Source organism: Pelobates fuscus, chromosome 3 (genome assembly GCF_036172605.1).
Source record: "Pelobates fuscus isolate aPelFus1 chromosome 3, aPelFus1.pri, whole genome shotgun sequence".
In the NCBI taxonomy this organism is placed as follows: domain Eukaryota; kingdom Metazoa; phylum Chordata; class Amphibia; order Anura; family Pelobatidae; genus Pelobates; species Pelobates fuscus.
This window is the reverse complement of record NC_086319.1, coordinates 49949960-49970547: the sequence shown is the minus strand read 5'-3', so window position 1 is coordinate 49970547 and position 20588 is coordinate 49949960. Positions and strand designations below refer to the sequence as shown.

General features: G+C 45.8%; 1 protein-coding gene across 1 annotated transcript in view; it reads left to right on the top strand.

Annotated features, from left to right (window-relative positions):
• MYRFL (myelin regulatory factor like) overlaps positions 1-20588 on the top strand; it is a 161560-nt gene that overhangs the window by 52962 nt on the left and 88010 nt on the right. Inside the window, exon 5 of the mRNA XM_063447015.1 lies at positions 241-421. Coding sequence (XP_063303085.1) covers positions 241-421 — 181 coding nt within the window. The remainder of the gene's footprint in view (positions 1-240; positions 422-20588) is intronic.

Sequence of the window (20588 nt, the reverse complement as noted above, 5' to 3'; positions counted from 1 at the left end):
AGAAATCACATTTACAAAGTGTAATGTTTTTAAAAAGTTCAAAAAGTCAAGTTTTCATTCAGTCTATATTTAATTTCTAACTTTTACTTGACTCACATTGCGGTTTGGTCTTGTTTACCACTTCCTATATATATAATTTTTCGCATATATATATATATATATTATATATATATATATATATATATTACGCTTATTGATAGTTTAAATGGGTTTTGACTCTTTCCTTCCACTGTTATTCAGGATCCTGCCGTTATATTGAGAGATCTGTCGATAACGTATCTGGGGCTCATCCCTTCATTGCCTCCCAGGAGAGCTGCATGAAAATCAATAGCCCCGGAATATCATGGCAAAGTTCTACTCCACCAAGCTGCATGAACTATAGTTACCCATACTCTCAGCAAAGGCCATCAGAGAATTCCAGGTAAGGTGATCCAATTATTGGAAATAGGTGGGCTGTAAACGTTAGATATGTTTTATGTTTTTGACTCTTGCTTTATGTGCTACATGTCGTACATGTCGTCCAATTTAATATAACACACTCATTCAAATATATCTGAATATAAAAAAAAGAATTCAGGGCTTGGATATTTACTGATGTAGTCAAATTGAAGATTATACTAGCTTTAGTGTACTAATAATCTTAATTTTAGTAATGACAGGAGGCGAATATTTGCATATCTTTCTTTACTGAAAACTCCAGCAGCATAGAAACAGTAACAACCAATCAGAGAAAAGATATGGTGCCCATAAAAGGCCCTGTCTATGACATCACTTCCTCTTTCTTTGAAGCGAAACAATAAATAGCAACAATAAACATAATCATATTACGTCAACAGTTCCACAACATATTAGAATAATCAACTCCAGTAGTTCCGTGATGTAGAGTTATGGGAGGTGAGTCTTTGTCTTGAGGAGAAAACGTTCATGCTGTAAGAAAAAGAAAAAGGTGAAAGGACTCTGGCGTGATAACTTGTCCGCATACAATAAACATTAAGAATCTGATATACCAATGGATACTAGAATGAGTAACATATCAATATATATTAATTCTAAAGCAATGATATTTAAGAATCTATAAACACAACATAATTCAAGGTACATGTCTAATTATTCAACCTATACAAGTCTCTCAAGCCACATATCTAAGTAGCAAACATACAACCATAACGTACTTACCTTCCTGAACATAAAGTGTATATTCTGTTCAATACGAGAAAACATGGGAGGGATCCTATAGGGTGGGAAATATTCGCCTCCTGTCATTACTAAAATTAAGATTATTAGTACACTAAAGCTAGTATAATCTTCAATTTTACCACATGACAGGAGGCTTCATATTTGCATTTTTAAAGCTTAGAATTGACCAGTGTGAAGGAAGTATGAGATGTTTGCCGAAATAGAGCGGTCTAAACGTACCCTCTCGTGCTCAAACTGCGCATCGTGTAGTGTCGGTTAGGGAGGCGTCGGCCGAAAAAGACTTGTGGGGCCACCGCTCCCTTGACCGAGTGGGCTCCGAAACAAGGGCTCCGAAACAAAACACGCCCGCCAGATGCAATAGCCAGCGGCTCCATCTGGCCAGTGTAGCGGTAGACACCTCTCCATGAGGTTCCACGTAAGAAGTCAGGGGTAGACCCGTCGCATGAATACAAAGGGGGAATGATTTCGGTATACTCCATTAGCGTTCCGACCACACCTAGTTTGGTGTCTGACACAAAGTATGGGTATGACACCGAAGATGAACTGGACTTAGTTTGTCTCGATATGGTAAAGGTAATCCCATCTGGTGTAATAGAGAAAAACATTAATATCGAAAGCCCTAACGTCCGTCCCCCGTCTAAATAAGACGAGGCATAACAAGAGGGCTAGTTTGGCTGAAAGTTGTTTCCGTGACAAACAAGGATTGTCCTGCTATTCCCTCAAGGAATCACAGCACCACATCCACCTGCCAGAGGTGTGAACACTTGGGTGCCGAGTCTCGATAATTCGGCACCCCGTAGTAGTCGACAACCCCGTGGATCTTGACCTACTGGTCCGCCCTGGACCGGAACGTGCGCCACCGATATGGCGGATCCGATCACGTTGAGGGATCGATATGACCGCCCCAACGAGACCGGGTGTGACAGATAGTTAAGGATCGGTGGGGCAGGTGCGGTAAAGGGATCGGAATCCCTTTCCACCCTAAAAACACTCCAGGCCGGTCAAGCAGAAAAATAGCATTTCCTGGTGCCAGGGACCTGAGTCCCATCAGAGGTCTTAGTTGATGCAATAGGTCGTGGACATTTCGGGAGGCCCTGAAATCGTCCAGTCCACTAGTGCCAGTCGTCCTTCCCTGACAAAGGAGTGGGCTTCCCCTGAGGTCCCGTCAAAAGCAGAGGGAAGGTAGGAAGTGGTAGAGGGTCTTCGCGAGACGTCCCCAGGCAATCCGGGAAATCACGGTTGGCATTGTCCGAGGGGTGTCATGAGCATGAGCGATATCCAGTGTGTGTGTGTGTATCGAAGCACCCTTTCCATTGTGGAGAGCGGTTGGGTCCGTTTGCATGGGTTCATCCGCCACTACGTATCCGGAGGAAGAGTTGGATCCAGTGGTCGCATGAGTGACCAGCGTGTATGTATCTAGCCAGCAGTCATTGCATGGCCCCGTAGTGTAGTGGGCCAGGGAATATCGATTGTATGGAGGAGGAGAGGAGGAGAGGGATCCCACCATCCGGTGAGTATTCTGAGAGGAATTGTATCCAACCTTAGAGCGTGTCCGACATCCATCCATATAGGGGTGATCTTGTCGGGGACCGACGCGGAACGTAGTTCTCCAAGCCGATGTCGAAACGAGGAATTGACCCGACACAGATGGGGGAGCGATTTGTCTGCGTACTACCAAAAACCCGTGGAGTCCAGAACGTGGACGTCACTTTGACTGCAAACGTAGCCTGGATTCGCAGAGGGTCAGCAAGTCTTCCAGGTACCCGAGACATCGCACGTCCAAATTCACGGATGTGAGCCCTCACCGGCTTCAGTAGCTTTGTGGGTACCACGGAGTCGTAAACTGCTGTGTTAGTCCTCATCACTGGGATCGGAGGAAAAATAGGTAGTGTAGGGTAGTGGATATTGACAAGTATGTGTCCTCGGGGTCCAGATGTGTAAACCAGTCGTTATCGTTCAGGAGATCTAGTAGAAGGTTGATTTTCTCTATCCTGAAGCGCTTGTATACCACGTAGGAGTTCCCTTGATGATAGGATGGCTCACTAGTAGATGAACCAACCAGTCTTCCCAAAAAACACCTTACCCCAAAGGGGTGTGGAGGATTTGCTTCAGCAAGGGTTGGACTAAAGTTAGTGTGGTGGGTAAGTTCCCACTGTCAAATAGTAGGTCTTGTGCTTCTGGGCCGAATATTAGTCGTTCTTACGTTCCACTTCCTCAGAAGTTGTCTTTGTGTGAGTGATCTATTATTGTCCAACGTGCGTGGTGGATTCTTCTTTGTCGGAAGATTGTGGTGGACCGGGTCGCGAATTCCCGGTGTTCCGTCTACTTGGTCTGTTCAATGGGCGACTTGCCTTAGACCTTAGTGGCAGGGTTGGAGCCCTTCTCTTGCCGTTTTTACATGAAGGCTCGTGGGGCTGGGATTCGAACCCTCGCCTCCAGAGAGACTGGAGCCTAAAACCAGCGCCTTAGACCATTCGGCCACGCTACCTTGCTGCTGAGGTCTCCAGCAAGCAGTTTGGGGCAGAGCTCATAACAAGAAAAACCTTCTCCACTGAGGCCGCTACTGCGTCGTTTATCAATGCCCAGAAGTCCTAGGGGTTGAGAGTGTTCTTCATGACCCGTTCTCGTCCTGTTGGGAGATAGTGATAGTCAGTGGGAGTAGAGTTTGAGGGTCCGCACGTAGGGGTGCTAGACTCCTGGTAGCACTGGGGATCACCCAGGTAAAGCGGCTTGAATTGCCTGCATCAGATTGTCAGAGTGTATGAAATACTCGTGTCAAGTGTAGAGGGGTAACCTCCATTAAATTAATCTGGCTATTGGGAGCTGTGGCGTAGGCGCGATTGACCGGTAGTGCTGGTCTGGTTAGCCGGGTTCACCATAAATGCACGCCAGAGCTGTATGCACGGATGTAACTATACAGGCTTATTATAGAAGCCCGTGGGACCTGTTTCCATAAAGTCTGCAGTCGCAGGGCCCACGTGTATTCGACTGGGGTCATCCCAGGTGGTGTGCCATGGTAAACCCAGAGGACACCCACATTATAATTGTTGGCACTTTACAAGCATTGCATGCATGTCTGGGGGTCACCCCAGGCAGTGTGTCATGAGAATCTACTCAGAGGACACCCACGTTCAATATGTACGCCAGGTACAGTAAATGTACAGATATGTATACCTGTGATAAAGTTGAGGCGTAGGACTTCGTGAATTTCATCGGGGTTCACCCCGGGTGGCGTGCCGTGGTAATCCAGAGGACACCCACATCAACGTAATGGTCTATGAATGACCTTGCGTGCATATCTGGGGGGTCACCCCAGGTGGTGTGCCATGAAAAATACCCAGAGGGCACCCACATCAATGTAATGGTCTATGAATGACCTTGCATGCATATCTGGGGGACACCCCAGGTGGTGTGCCATGAAAAATACCCAGAGGGCACCCACATCAATGTAATGGTCTATGAATGACCTTGCATGCATATCTGGGGGGTCACCCCAGGTGGATTGCCATGAAAAAATACCCAGAGGACAACCACATAAATTTGCACCGTCAGGTACAGTAATATAATATGACCCTTTGTAGGGTACAATAATATAATATAATATGCCCTTTGTAGGGTACAGTAATACAAAATGCCCTTTGTGGGGTATATAGATGATCTTGTAATAGGTACAGTATATGTTTTGTATAACAACTGTGATGTTGTATGGCTTCACAATAATACCTAAATTGTGTGCGTGCTCAACATATAGTCATCCAGTGTAAAGCACCATGAGAGATATATCCATGAGAATACAAATTATAATTGTATCAATAAATGAATGTGCCCAGGGAGGGGAACCCCTGAAGGGGTTAATCCAGATGCAGGGCGCGGTGATCGGGTGATTCCTGTAGGGAATAGTAATACAGTATGACCCTGGATAGAGTATAGTAATATAGAGTGACCCTGAGTAAGGTACAAAGACATAAAGATCCTGGGGTATAGGAAAAACATTGTGTCTCCTTTAATGCCTGCCTGTAAGTATTTGTTCGGCAGAGACTGTTGGCAGGCACTGTGGTAAAAAATCGCCACAGGGAAATGTTAAAGAAAAATCAGCACACATGATCCTCTAGCCAGTGTGTAATTCCACAGCAGATTGAACTCTTGCTGTACAGGGGAGTTGAACTCATGGAGGAGAATGCCCAGTGCAAGCCTGTAACCACTGAGCCACCATACAATATGTCATGTCCTGCATGTCCTCTCCCATAGCACACCTGTCATGTGGGTAACATTTCATAGTAAATTATCAAACTCAATCATATAGATGTCAAAATACTGCATGTCACTAGCATGATATACAAAGAGAGGCAAATGTATGACACGTAAAGGGGGAAGTTGTAATCTCTGATTTAACAGATTTCGTTTTCTTTGCTTTAATCAGTGGTAGGTGAATGGTTAATTAAGCCAGACATTGCATTGTGTTGAAAAAATGTGTTTGTCTCTTTAAATGCATGCGTGTATTGTTTTGTGGGTCTGGAGACATGAATGTTGTAAAATATATGTAGCCCATGGATCAGCGCAGCTAAGAGGAATAGGCCTTGACAGAGCCAGGAGGTAGGCATAGCAACCACAGGAAGTGAGTGACAGCTAGCATGCTGGGTAGGGCGGAGCCATAAGGGGAATATTTACACAAGCCATTATATGAAGTGGCCATTTTAACTGAACCTAAGCTTACCTGTCAGTTGTCCCTCCCACCCTCCCTGTATTTGGTTAGGTTAGTTGATTTCCCGTTTTTTCACAGCGGCGGGGAATGGCCTGGTTAAAACGGAGGGTAGATGGAGGAGAAAGAGGGCATCCTGAGATTTAGTGTGGATTGGGCAGTGTTGCACGTGGTTGGTAGGTTCGAGCCCGTCGGTGGCTCCGAACCTGGGGGTGTGGTGGTGTCTTGGTACACCCTACACTGGAACTGATGGGTAGCGGTGTCTTGGTACACCCCTACAATGGATATGGTGGGTAGCGGTGTCTTGGTACACCCCTACAATCGATATGGTGGGTAGCGGTGTCTCGGTACACCCCTACAATTTAACCTGGTGGAAATGTGGTCATATTGGACAGCCAGTTTCTGTATTAACATGTTTTTTAGATTGTTATCTATTGTTATTATTGTGGGGTCATTGCTAGGGGTATGTTATGTATATGGGGGGATGTTAACTTTAATAAGATTTGTTGGCAATGACCCCATTTGTTATTCCTTAATTATTTTATTAATAATTTAATAAAGCTGTGGACTAATTATTTCCAACAGTATAACCTGTGTCCGTGTTTTAATGGGGGTTTGGGTAAGGTTAGCGCATATGCCGGCAAATCCGACTGTGCGCCTGTCATGTCTCTTTAAATGCATGCATGTATTATGAATTCAAGGCAGAATATACATAAAGGTAGGAGAAATGTAAATCAAAATATAGAAACACCAAACTAATTACAATAAGAATTGCCAGAGAGGCAAAATACTCTGACCTGATGTTGGCTGGAGCAGCAAAGAAAGAGGAAGTGATGTCATAGACAGGGCCTTTTATGGGCACCATATCTTTTCTCTGATTGGTTGTTACTGTTTCTATGCTGCTGGAGTTTTCAGTAAAGAAAGATATGCAAATATGAAGCCTCCTGTCATGTGGTAAAATTGGGAGCTCATCAACCAAGTCCAGCGTCTCTCTATTCCAGATGAACAAACAACAGGTAAATCAGAGGAGGAGGTGCAATGCCTTGAGTGTCCTTAATAATTTGTGAAACAACAAAAAGGAGAGATCGAAAGCTTTATGGTGAAATGCATTAGTGTATTATTGAACATTGTTTTTATATTATCCTTTTTTTATAAATAAAGTACTTTTTTAATCCAGACCTTACTACTACTGTTGCTTCCTGATCTTTATATCCCTTGTGGGAATATAAACCACATATGTGTCAGGGTACCTGTAGTCTCTACCTCAGAGGAGGTGAGAGACTTAGACGTTTATCCTCCCAGAGGGGAAGTTTCTTCCGTTCCTCGCGTTTCCCTCGGCCATTTACAAGCCGACCGCGAGGGATCCACTTCCTTATATGACGCGACGCTCAATAGTCGACGTCATGACGCCAACCCGGGACGACCTGTCAGTCAACTCCCGAGCACTAATCAGGACTCGTCGGGGGCGTGATTACCCTCTAGAACCAGGTATAAAGTAAGGCTTTCGGCATCTGCTCATTGCCCTGTCGTGGTTCTAGCCTGTCTAGTCACTCAGTGCTCTTGTATTCTAGTTGTCTCTTTGGTTCTGACCCGGCTTGTTTGTACTACTCTGTTTATCTCTGTTACCCCTTGACTCGGCTTGTCTCTCGCTTACCTGTCCTCTCGTTCCCTCGACCTCGGCTTGTTCCTAGACTATTCTCTGCTTACTCCTTACGTTAAGTCCGGCCATTCTAAGGTCCGGTATACGTACCTACCACCTGTTTGTACTCTGCGTGTTGGATCCCTGTCCCGATCCTGACAATATGCACTTAGTATTGAGCAATCTAAAATTGCTCTATTCCATGCAAGTAAGTTTTAATTTGCTTCTATATTTTTATATCACGGTGTACACTATATATTTTTTGTTCTCTTTTATACCTGCACGGAGAGGATTTGCACTACCTATATTTCCCATAGTGGGGAACATACCACTCCACGCTTTACCCTAGGAGCCATTGCTGGGCTCCAACACATGTGAGCGTAAACATATATACTTTTTACCTCTGGAATTTTATCCTATATACAACACTATAATCTTTTATCTTGTTCTCATTTTATGCACAAGGGACCTCTTATAAGGAATAACTACTAGATACACAAGACCACACTATATCCTCAGGCGGGGATCATATCGCCCAAAAACTGAAGTGGGAGCTGAATTCTAGCTCCTGAAAGTGTAAGTGCAGATCTTATTCCTTATTTATCACTAAAAAAAGAGACTTACTACACTATCAGCCTTTGCTCTCTCCTTTTTTGTGTGTCATAGAATCACTAAGGAGTAAGGACACTCAAGGCGCTCCACCTCCTCTTCTGATTTACCTGTCATTAAAATATATAACTGACGTCCAAATGCTCTATTATTGATACCGGAGAAACTGACGGAAGCGAAGCACAGAGAGATGGACACAGGTTTCTTCAGGAAGGAAGAGATTCTTTATTGGATCACCGATCGGGACTCAGAGGGACTAACGTCACCAAAATACAGCAAGTTCTGAGCCCCGGACAATAGTGCAGGCTCCTTATATAGGCACATAACTCCTCCCATATTAAGCTCCACCCGCACATTCTCTTGACCAATCAATACAAATAAGAATTAACTTCCTGCTTGACCGCATGGCTTGTCCAGCACAGTGGAGGAGGGGAATACTACATCCTGTATTCTTGCACATGCTCCGTACACTACTGATCGTATCTTGCCTCGTGCAACCAACTGATCGATACGTCAGCATATGCACGTACACATGCCACGTGGTAATCTCGGCCTACTAAATTTATTTTTACCGAGATTCCACCACATTCCCCCCTTTGATGCCTCTTGATATTTCACAATTACTTGAGGCATCACTTAACCTTAGTTTGCATACACCGCAAGTTACCTTGAACCAGACCAGACTTTACTTATGATGTGAATCTTCAACACTCATCTTCCTGCATTGGTTCTCCCTGATCTAGAGCCTCATATTTATAAATTGCCATTATCTGTGCAGCAGCCTTCCTCTCTGCTATATTTTCTATCAGGCTTTGCACAGACCTAACTACTAAGGGTATAAGACACGGCAGGAGTAGACACAACATTAAAATCAGTAGGACTCCACCTACCACTGCCTTAAGCCCTCCAAACCACTCATACCAGCTACCAAACCAACTACTTGGATTGTACCCTTTCCATACCTGAGTAGGCACATGCGCTAGTTTAACCATATGGCTAGTAAGCTCAGCTATTGCTTGCCCTTCGTCATCTATTTGAAGACAGCAATTGCTCAGGTTAAACTTCCCACATACACCTCCCTCTACTGCCAAAAGGTAATCCAAGGCTAATCTATTTTGGTAGACTGCTGTCCTCATCCTGGTATTATGCTTCGCTAGAAGATTGAGCGCTTGTGATGTCTCGTTAGTAATTATCTCAACCACCGCCTGTAATCTTATAATACGGTTGAGCATATAAATAGGGGTTCTATAACCAAAGGTACCATCTTCTGCCCACGTAGCTGGCCCATAATAATCTATAATACGCTGGGGAGGCCATTCATTATCTTCCCAGGCGCCTATCTCTATGGGTCCCCTTTTCTTCCTATGATTCACATCATATACTTTAACACCTAAAGTCTCACCTGTTTCAATAGGTAACAAGAAGAAGGATGGTTTGAGCATACCCAAGACACATGCCCCTTCCCAGTCCTGTGGCAACTCCGAATAGGCTTTCTTACCACAGATCCAGTACAAATTTGCTGGGGCTCTCCAGGTAGATGTGATGGATAAATCAAACCACACATCCTTTAAATTGGCGTATCTAGCAAACGGGTTAGATGGTTCTGAGACATTTGAAGCCGACCACCAAGTTGTATTCTTTGTATCATCATCATAAGCTTTTTGCCCTAGACAAGTTAATTCTCCTACAGAAGTATTATACATCATTCCTTTCCTTGCTATGCAAACATAACCTATGATGGAGGTCTTTAATCTCCACTCAGATTTACCTCTAACACTCATATGATAATCGGCTTGTGTAGATATTAATTGGTCAACTGCCTCAGAACCGGACATTACCTCCTTTGCTTCCCAAGGCCATTGGTCTCCCATGTTAGTACCTCCACACACATAGCAGTTGGTAACATTAAGACTACCGGCAATACTTTCGGCTAAATCAATGAACAGGTTTTTAGCATTATGGGGGATCTTATTATCTATACTCATCTCTTCATAAAAGGAATCGTATACTTGATGAGTTTGGGAGGATACCGTATCAGTCTCTATCCCTATAAACAATACTGTCCCAGGATCTAAACCCGTCCCGTATATTTGAAACCCAAATAAATTACCATATTTGTCTAAGAACTTGTCGGGGTTATTTATAAGTATATGGACTGGATTGCATTCCATAGACTTACAATATGGGCTGGTAGGCAACTTAGTCACTATCATGTCTTTGTCTACTGTCTGTCCCCAAGTTGCCCACCCCACACAAGACCAATATGGGCAAAAGTTATAATCTCTATTTGGGCATCTAGGACTCACATATTTATTTTTACTACTGGGACAAATATATTTATCGTTAGACCCATACGTCCTCTCCCATCTAAGATCCCCACATACATTCCACGGCTTTCTACCACTTGATATCGCCTTACATGCATCAAATAGCAGAACACCCGAAGAATGTACGGATTCTAACACCGTCTTATTAATTAGGGTCCCCTGAGGATCTCCATTCCTGAGAGTCAACCAAATTGTACGAGGTTGATACTCTGGACTGAAGCACTTAGGTTCTCCTACTCCTAAATGGCACACACTATATTCTATATTTAGGTATCTACATCTTGATACATCTCCTTTACACTCGTATTGTGAATGCCAAATTAGGGTTTGGGAAATATGGTTACCTGTTCTTGTAGTCTTAATGCATACCTCACAGCTAGGAGTGTCGGTACCTCTACCTTCCTGAATATAAAAATACACATAAATAAACATTATCAAGAACACATCTTTCGTCGTCATCCTCAGTCTTCGTCCGTGCGAAGGCACCTCAGCTTCCAGGATGTAAGGGCTGCAGGGAATGGAGTTCTGCTCGTCTTCACAGGAGTCCCTTCGAGACTTTCCCTGGCTTATATACTATACGTCGGTGGGCGGACAGGCTTTATTATGGCCTTCTCACTCACGCACCAAATCCCTAAAATAATAAAATTTTGTAATCCACACAAGTTCCTCGTTACTCCGACTGAGTAGTGCGTTTTAACCGGATCTTGCAGGGATTCTCTGGATCTGCTGTAACTTGCCAAGAATCGACTGCTGCTGGTTTAACCCTGGAGTGATGTATCCACGGAGTCACTTCGGCTACTTTTATCGCTGTAGGGGTAGACAAAAGAACAACATAAGGACCTCTCCACTTGGGCCCTAACGGTACATTATTCCACTCTTTAATCCACACTTGGTCTCCTGGATGGTAACTATGAACAGGGGGATAAATATTCACAGGTAATCTATCTTGTACCCATTTCTGTACCTCCTCCATAGTCTTACCCAACTCTACAACCTGCTGCCGGGTAATTCCTTCTCCCAACTGACTCAAGTCCCCCCTTAAGTTACCAAGTACGGGAGGTGGTCGCCCATACATGATTTCAAAAGGAGAGAGGCCCATCCTTCTGGTAGGGGTACTGCGGATTCGCAATAGAGCTATGGGTAAGAGAACGTTCCACTTAAGTTGGGTTTCCTGACACATTTTAGCCAACTGATTCTTAATAGTTCTATTCATTCTCTCTACCTTACCAGAACTCTGGGGTCTATATGCCGTATGAAGCCTCCACTTTATACCAAGCATATGAGTCAGTTGTTGTAGGCACTGATGAACAAAAGCTGGACCATTGTCCGATCCTATAGAACAGGGTAGTCCATATCGGGGTATTATTTCTCGTAGCAGGAATCTCACAACTTCTCCTGCTTTCTCTGTACGAGTAGGACATGCTTCTACCCAGCCTGAATAGGTGCACACAATTACCAGCAGGTAACGATGTCCACCCGATTTAGGCATTACTGTATAGTCAATTTGTAAATCGGACATGGGGAGTCCCCCCATAAACTGGACTCCTGGTGGCTTTACTGGTCCTTGTCTTGCATTATTTTTAGCACACGTTACACATCTTCGTACAATGGCCTGAGTCAAGTTGGACAATCTTGGTATGTAGAAATGTTTTCTGAGAGATTCTTCTGTGCTGTCTCTCCCAGAATGTGTCCCGTTGTGATAATTTTGGACAATTTCTACCGCTAGTGATGCTGGAATGACTATTCTTCCATCTTCTAACTGATACCATTTGTTCTCCAAATACTTTCCAGGTTCAGTCTTTAACCACTCCTCTTCTTGAGCTGTATAAACTGGAGTCCATTGAGACAGTGGAGTTGGTATAAGGGCAGCTATATGCCCCACATATTCCTGTCTTCCCGATTCAGCGGCACGCTTAGCTGCACTATCTGCCATCCGATTTCCTTTGGTTACATCACCATCTCCTCTCAGATGCGCTCGACAATGTATGATACCGACTTCTTTCGGCTCCCACACTGCTTCCAATAGTTGTAGGATTTCAGCTGCATATTTGATTTCTTTGCCTTCTGAATTCAGTAGTCCTCTTTCTTTATACAAAGCTCCGTGGGCATGAGTGGTTAAAAACGCATATTTGGAGTCCGTGTAGATGTTCACTCTTAAACCTTCAGCCATTTGTAACGCTCGTGTCAGTGCTATCAATTCTGCCTTTTGTGCTGATGTTCCTTTCGCCAGTGGCCGAGCTTCTATCACCTTGTCTATTGTTGTTACTGCATATCCTGCATAGCGGATCCCTTCTTTCACATAACTACTGCCGTCGGTATAATATTGAACATCGGGGTTCTGGATGGGAAAATCACGAAGATCTGGTCTACTTGAAAATACTTCATCCATTACTTCCAAACAATCATGTTGACTTTCAGTAGGTTGTGGCAAAAGGGTAGCTGGATTTAAGGTGTTTACAGTCTCTAAATGCACTCTTGGGTTTTCACACAACATTGCTTGATACTTAGTCATACGGCTGTTACTAAACCAATGATTTCCTTTGTAATCCAACAACGTCTGTACTGCATGTGGGACTCGTACATAAAGTTCTTGACCCAGAGTGAGTTTATCGGCTTCAGCTACTAGCAGGGCGGCTGCAGCTACGGCTCTTAGACAAGGTGGAAGTCCGCTGGCCACTGCATCCAGTTGCTTAGACATATAGGCAACAGGTCTTTGCCATGATCCCAAGTACTGTGTCAATACTCCCACAGCCATTCTTCTTTGCTCATGTACATACAGGTAGAATGGTCGTGTGTGATCAGGTAGACCTAATGCTGGGGCACTCATCAAAGCCTTCTTCACATCTTCAAATGCCGTTTGCTGTTCTTGAGTCCATAAGAAGGGGTCGTGCTCTGTACCTTTGATAGCTGCATACAGAGGTTTTGCCAGTATCGCGTAGCTGGGAATCCATATCCTACAGAAGCCTGCTGCCCCCAAGAATTCTCGCACTTGTCTTCTATTCTTGGGTATCTGTATTTGGCACACAGCTTCTTTTCTCTCTGGCCCCATAATTCTTTGACCTTCAGAGATATGGAATCCCAGATATTTGACAGTTGGCAAACACAACTGAGCCTTCTTTCTAGACACCTTGTATCCTGCCTTCCAGAGAATGTGTAGTAGATCGTGCGTTGCTTGCTGACATATTTCCTTTGTAACTGCTGCTATCAACAAGTCATCTACATATTGTAACAATACACACTCTCCTGGGATGGACTCGAAATCCAGTAGATCTTGACTTAGAGCTGAACCAAATAGGGTAGGTGAATTTTTAAACCCTTGGGGCAGTCTTGTCCAGGTCATTTGGCGTTTTGAGCCCGTTACAGCGTTCTCCCATTGGAAAGCGAAAATACATTGACTTTCTGCGGCAATTCGGAGGCAAAAGAAGGCATCTTTGAGGTCTAAGACTGTAAAGTAAGTAGCCCCGCCCGGAATTAAAGCAAGCAGGTTATATGGATTGGGCACAACTGGATGTATACTAACAACCGCATCATTGACTGCTCTCAAGTCCTGCACAGGTCGATACTCATCTGTACTGGGCTTTTGAACAGGCAGCAATGGGGTGTTCCAGGGGGAAGTACAGAATTTTAGGATACCATACCGTATGAACTTATCCAGATAAGATTGGATATTCTTCTGCGGGATGTGGTATTGTCTTAGGCTTACTGGATAAACCCCAAGTTTTAGTTCAATTTTAATAGGTGGAATATTGCGGGCCAGTCCTGGTGGGTTGTTCTCTGCCCAAACTCCTGGTATGTTGAATAAGGACTCATCACTCCTAGGGTTTTGGCTAGTCATCGCTGTATTAAGTCGCCACTCTTCTTCCTTTGGTACGGATAATGTCATAATACCTGAGGGTCCATTAAACTTTAAGGATGTTGTTCCATTTGGTAGGAACGTAATCTGCGCTTGTAATTTAGATAGCATATCACGTCCCAGCAATTGGACTGGACATTCAGGCATATAAAGGAATTGATGTTTTACTACGTGGCCTCCCAATGTACAGAGTCGACTTTTAAGAACCGGTTTTTCAGCACTTCTTCCAGTTGCTCCTATTACAGTAATAGTCCTTCCAGATGGAGGAGCAACTAGATTAGTCACCACTGAATGTTCAGCACCAGTGTCGATCATGAACGCACTCCTTTTTCCCCCTATTGATACATCGACCATAGGCTCCGCTCGACCAAGGGGGATGGAGCCCGGTCGGTATCAATAGTCCTCCATGACCGTGTCAGCCAATCCTACAAAGTCCCTGCCTTCTCTATCGCGGGACCTTTGCGCTGCTGGTAAATACCTATCTTCCCTAACACTTCCTCTGTTCCCATTGCTCCCTCTATTACCATTACTCCCTCCGGGGCCTCCTCTACCTCTCGCTCTGCCTCTAAAGTTTCCATAACCTGCCCTGGGTTGGTCTCTCTCGTACTGCTCTCTTTGTGGACATTCGTTCCTCCAATCAGGGGAGGGCTGGCAGCCTTAGGCCTGGGGGGCAATACCAGTCAAGTGGCCCATTGCGCCACCCCCCCATGTGACATCACAATGCCCCACCCATATGATCTGCCATATGAACTAACGCCAGTGCTGCACACAGTGTGTGTTTACATTAAAAAGCCTGCAGGGACCAGCTATAGACACCAGAACCACTTCATTAAGCTATAGTGTCCCTTTAATGTGAGGTAAATTATAGATTAGTGTCACTAATAATATACTAGATTGCCTACTTACAATTGGATGAGGATGATGATGGGCTGCAGTTTGGCTCCACTGGTCTGGTGTAGAACAAAATTCAACGTTCTGGGAGAATTGGAAGCAGCTCCATTTTTTGGGGGCCTCTTACACAGCTCAAGGTCTGGGCTCCAGTGCCTGACGGTGAGTATGCCCATAAGGCCCACTCATAAGTCCACTTATATGTTCCACCCACCCATGAGCTCGCTCACAGGGAGTGGAGTGTGTAGGGGATGTGTTATGTGTTATCTAATATGTGTGCTTATGGTATGTAGTGTATAGGGATACCAGTTTGTGCAGGTGATGCAGTGTGTTTGTGTGTAGTGGAACAGTGTGTATTTGTGTATAAGGGATGTATTATGTGTTTCTGGTTGTGTGTGAGGGATGCATTGTGTGAATCTGTGTTTGTATGCATAAGGGATGCAAGGTGTGTGTCTGTATGTGTGTGCATTGAGTGTAAGAGATGCATTGTGTTTCTGTGTGTATGTAAGAAAAACAGTGTGTGTGTTTGCATGTGTGTGTAAGGGTTTGCAGTGTATGTTTCTGTGTATGTGTGCAAATGATGCATTGTCTTTGTGTGTAAGGGTTGCATTGTGTGTGTGTGTAATGGATGCATTGTGTGTTTCTCTGTGTGTAAGGGAAGCCTGTTCTGTTTCTGTGTATGTATAGGGATGCATTGTGTGTTTCTGTGTATGTATCGGGATGCATTGTGTGTTTCTGTGTATGTATAGGGATGCATTGTGTGTGTGTGTGTGTGTGCGCGCGGAGTGTTAAAGACCTCCCTGTCTTGCCCCCTGTCCTATAGAGCTGTCCCTTCTGTCCCTTAGAGCTCTCCCCTGCCCCTTAGTGGTCTCTCCTCTCCCCCACCCTCCCCTAGCGGTCTCTTCTCACACTCACCCACCCTCCCTGTGCTCTTCTCATCCCCCCTCCACCCTCCCTGTGTTCTTCTCACTCCTCCCTCTGTGTGTTCTCACCCCCCCCCCTGTGTTCTTCTTACCATCCCTCCTCCCTGTGTTCTTCTTACTCCCCCCCTTGTTCTTCTTACCCCCTTCTTCTTATTACTCCCTTCTTCTTCTTACCCCCCTTCTTCTTCTTACCCCCTTCTTCTTTTTACTCCCCCCTCTTCTTCTTACTCCCCCCTCTTCTTCTTACTCCCCCTTCTTCTTCTTACCCCCTCTTCTAATTACTCCCCACTCTTGTTCTTACTCCCCCCTTCTTCTTCTTACCCCCCTCTTTTTCTTATCTCCCCTTCTTCTTACTCCCCCCTCGTATTATCCCCCCTCCCCTCTTCTTACTCTCTCTCTTCCCTCTTCTTACTCCCTCTCTTCCCTCTTCTTACTCCCCCCGCCCCTCTTACTCCCCCCGCCCCTCTTACTCCCCCCTCCCCTCTTCTTACTCCCCCCTCCCCTCTTCTTACTCCCCCCTTCTTCTTACTCTCCCCCCTCCCTCCCCTCTTCTTACTCTCCCCCCCCTCCCCTCTTTTTACTCTCCCCCCCTCCCTCCCCTCTTTTTACTCTCCCCCCCTCCCGTCTTTTTACTCTCCCCCCCTCCCCTCTTTTTACTCTCCCCCCTCCCCTCTTTTTACTCTCCCCCTCCCCCCCCTTCTTCTTACCCCCTCCCCTGTAGGTGGCCGAGCTGCACTCCGGTCCGCGGTCCCGGCCGGAGTGATAGGAAGGTGCTCAGTGTGCACCTTCCTGTCAGTCCGGCCGGGTACAGGAAACAGAAACTCCTGTTCCGCGCGGAACAGGAGTTTCTGTTTCCTGTACCCGGCCGGACTGACAGGAAGTGCACACTCAGTGTGCACCTTCCCATCACTCCGGCCGGGACCGCGGTCCGGAGTGCAGCTCGGCCACCTACAGGGGAGGGGAGGGAGGGAAAAGCTGCTGCTCGGCGGCTGCAGCATTTAAAGGGCCGGCCCGCCGCGGCCGGTCCTAAAAGAATTTCGGGCGGCCTGGGGGGCAATTGCCTCCCTGCCCCCCGGCCCAGCCCGCCCCTGCCTCCAATGCCCTTCTTCCTTGCAATACGCGCACTGATTCCTACTCAAGGCTCCCTACTCCATCTACTATCGCCTCTATCTGGGCCCCGTCTATCTACGCCTGCGATCGCTACCGCTAGCATATCTGCCTTTTTACGCATCTTGCGCTCTTCCTCTTTCTTATTTTCTGTTTCCCTATTCATATACACCTTATTCGCTACCTCCATTAGTTGGGTGATGGACATACCTGCAAACCCTTCTAACTTCTGTAGCTTGCGCTTAATATCTCCGTAAGCTTGGCTGACAAAGGCGGAGTTCACCATTCGGGAATTATCTGCGTCTTCCGGATTAAAGGGGGTATACAAGCGGTATGCCTCCAATAATCGGTCATAAAAGACACTGGGCGCTTCATCACTTTTCTGAATCACCTCAACTGTCTTCGACATATTAATGGCTTTCTTTCCTCTGGCTTTCATGCCAGCAATTATAGCGTCTCTATAGGCTCTGAGTTGAACCATATCAGCACCATTTACATTCCAATCGGGATCGGTGTTGGGATAATGTGTTGCGGCCCATGCTGATGGATTGGCTTGATTCAAAGTACGGGCTTTATCCTCTAGCGCTTTAATGGCCGCTTGATTAATTCTTGTCCTTTCCTCATTGTTAAACAAAGTCATTAATAACTGCTGGCAATCAGCCCATGTCGGGTTATGTGTCTGTACTATTGAGGTGAACAGATCAGTCATAGCTTGTGGTTTCTCAGTATACGAGGAATTGTGGGTCTTCCAATTTAAGAGATCGGTTGTCGTGAACGGGACATATACGAAGACTGGGTCAGCATGTGCCATTTGGCCTGCGGCATCGATATAGGCTGACCCGGGATTCAGACGAAGAGGCATCTGATAATGTTTTAATTGTTGGGTACCGGTCAGTTGTCGGGTTTGTATGGGGCTACGTAGAGGGGCGTCAGTTATGGGTTCCAGTCGGGGAGAAATAGGGCATGAGGATGTGGGAGCTTGGTTTTGGGAAGAGGTAGTAAATAAAACACTTCGAGCCGAGCTAGAAGAAGCTTGACCGGAAGTCTGAAGTGGCGCCAAATCAGGATATTCGGATCTAATGGGGATTGGCTCTGGTTCCGGAAGGGGAGATTTAGTACGAGAGGGGGTGGATTCTGTACTGGAGGAGGAAGCGGAAGTGGATGAGGGCAATGAGGGAAGGGTTGCAGGACTTCCTGCATTTGCGTCACTTCCTCTTAACGGAAAGTAAGGGGGCGGCAAAGGGATCTCGGACTCAGGGGGCGTGTCCAAAATGGGCCTAACACCAGTCCTAGTGGACAAACAAGTCCTAGCCACCATGAGGCGACATTGCTCCTCGTGGCATGTCTGAATCCATTTTGGCGAGTCATTTACGGCCTGTCTCCAACAATCAATATAAGGAAACTGGCCGTAAAGTTCAGGCCTACCCGATACAGCCACGTGTAAGCGCTGTACCAGAGTTGGATCCAAACTGCCACGTGGCGGCCATGCCGCAACCAAAGTAGGCCACTCCCTAGTACACAAAGTGACCAAACGTACAGGAGACATTTTAACCCCAAAATCACAAGTTTTGAATCCCTTTTTAAAATTCTTCACCATACAACCTAAGGGATCCGGAATCGTTGACTGTGACGCGCCCATACTTGTCAATGGAACGTCGCTGACAACGAATACTATGCACGCGTACTATTCAACGGTCACACCCGTTTCCTCTGGCAACAGCACCACGTGGTACAGTTACCAAGTGAAACGTACACGATAACACAATAAACACTCAGGGAATTCCCGTACACACACAGCTGTTACACCAGTCACTAGATAATCAATATTATGCCCTTTGGCGAAACTATACAGTCACCCACGCTATAATTCTCTATATACGAATTACCCGTCTATAACACACCCCAGTAACATCGTCTTTTACAAATAGCGGTTACAGTACGGTTAGCATAGGTCAAAGCACAAGTTAAGGTCACAATACAATTATTAGTGGTTATGGTGTTAAACATGCAATGGACGACAATGATTAGTACTTATATACAGTGTCAGTAAATATACAGGGTTATGGTACCGTGCACTATAATACAGCAACACACTATTAACACTCTCACTAGACGGCTGAGCTCGCGCTATCTAACAAGATATACACTTTACTAAACAATCTTTATCACATTTACAATTCCCAACTAAACTATTGGCCAGTACCTTGAATGGACTACCTAAAACTATATACACCCATTTTGGTTAGCCACACTGCCCAAGCACCACATATAGCGAGCTAGAGGACCGAATTTACACAGGCGCCTCTTAGTCGATTACTATCAAAAATCTAGTGGGTTCCAAATTTACACGCCTTCCCACTTAGCCAAGATAGGTTGAGAGCTAGCGAACCGAATTTACACAGGCGCCGCTTAGTCTCCCGGTCCCTCCGACCTAGCGAACGTAATATACACCCTAGAACGCTAGTCTAGACAAGACACCGGTGTCCGGCTAGGGCTATTTACACAGGACCCCGCCTGACTAACCAAATCAAACGGTCTGACTAAAGAGCGTTCGATTGAGCGGTGCGCCTTCGCTCCTTCCCTCCGACAGAGGGGGCAGATTCCATACACAAATAACCCCTTATGGGCCTACCGCACAATCGGTATACCCCTAGTGGGTCTGCCGTCTAAAACAGCAGTTGTCTTACCTCCTCGTTCCTGAACCTGAGTTCACACTCATCGACGGGGACACCCCAGCACTTCTTACGTAGAGGCCGATGATCTCCTGGACAACAGACCAGTGGCGCCGAGACGAAGGGAGGTCCACGCAGAAGTTCAGGGGTGCAGCCGTAGAGAACGTGGGCAAAGATAGACCGTCTCACGCCTCTGGCTCTCAGCTACCGTTGAACGATGAGCTTCCCGGCCAATGCACCAAATGATACCGGAGAAACTGACGGAAGCGAAGCACAGAGAGATGGACACAGGTTTCTTCAGGAAGGAAGAGATTCTTTATTGGATCACCGATCGGGACTCAGAGGGACTAACGTCACCAAAATACAGCAAGTTCTGAGCCCCGGACAATAGTGCAGGCTCCTTATATAGGCACATAACTCCTCCCATATTAAGCTCCACCCGCACATTCTCTTGACCAATCAATACAAATAAGAATTAACTTCCTGCTTGACCGCATGGCTTGTCCAGCACAGTGGAGGAGGGGAATACTACATCCTGTATTCTTGCACATGCTCCGTACACTACTGATCGTATCTTGCCTCGTGCAACCAACTGATCGATACGTCAGCATATGCACGTACACATGCCACGTGGTAATCTCGGCCTACTAAATTAATTTTTACCGAGATTCCAC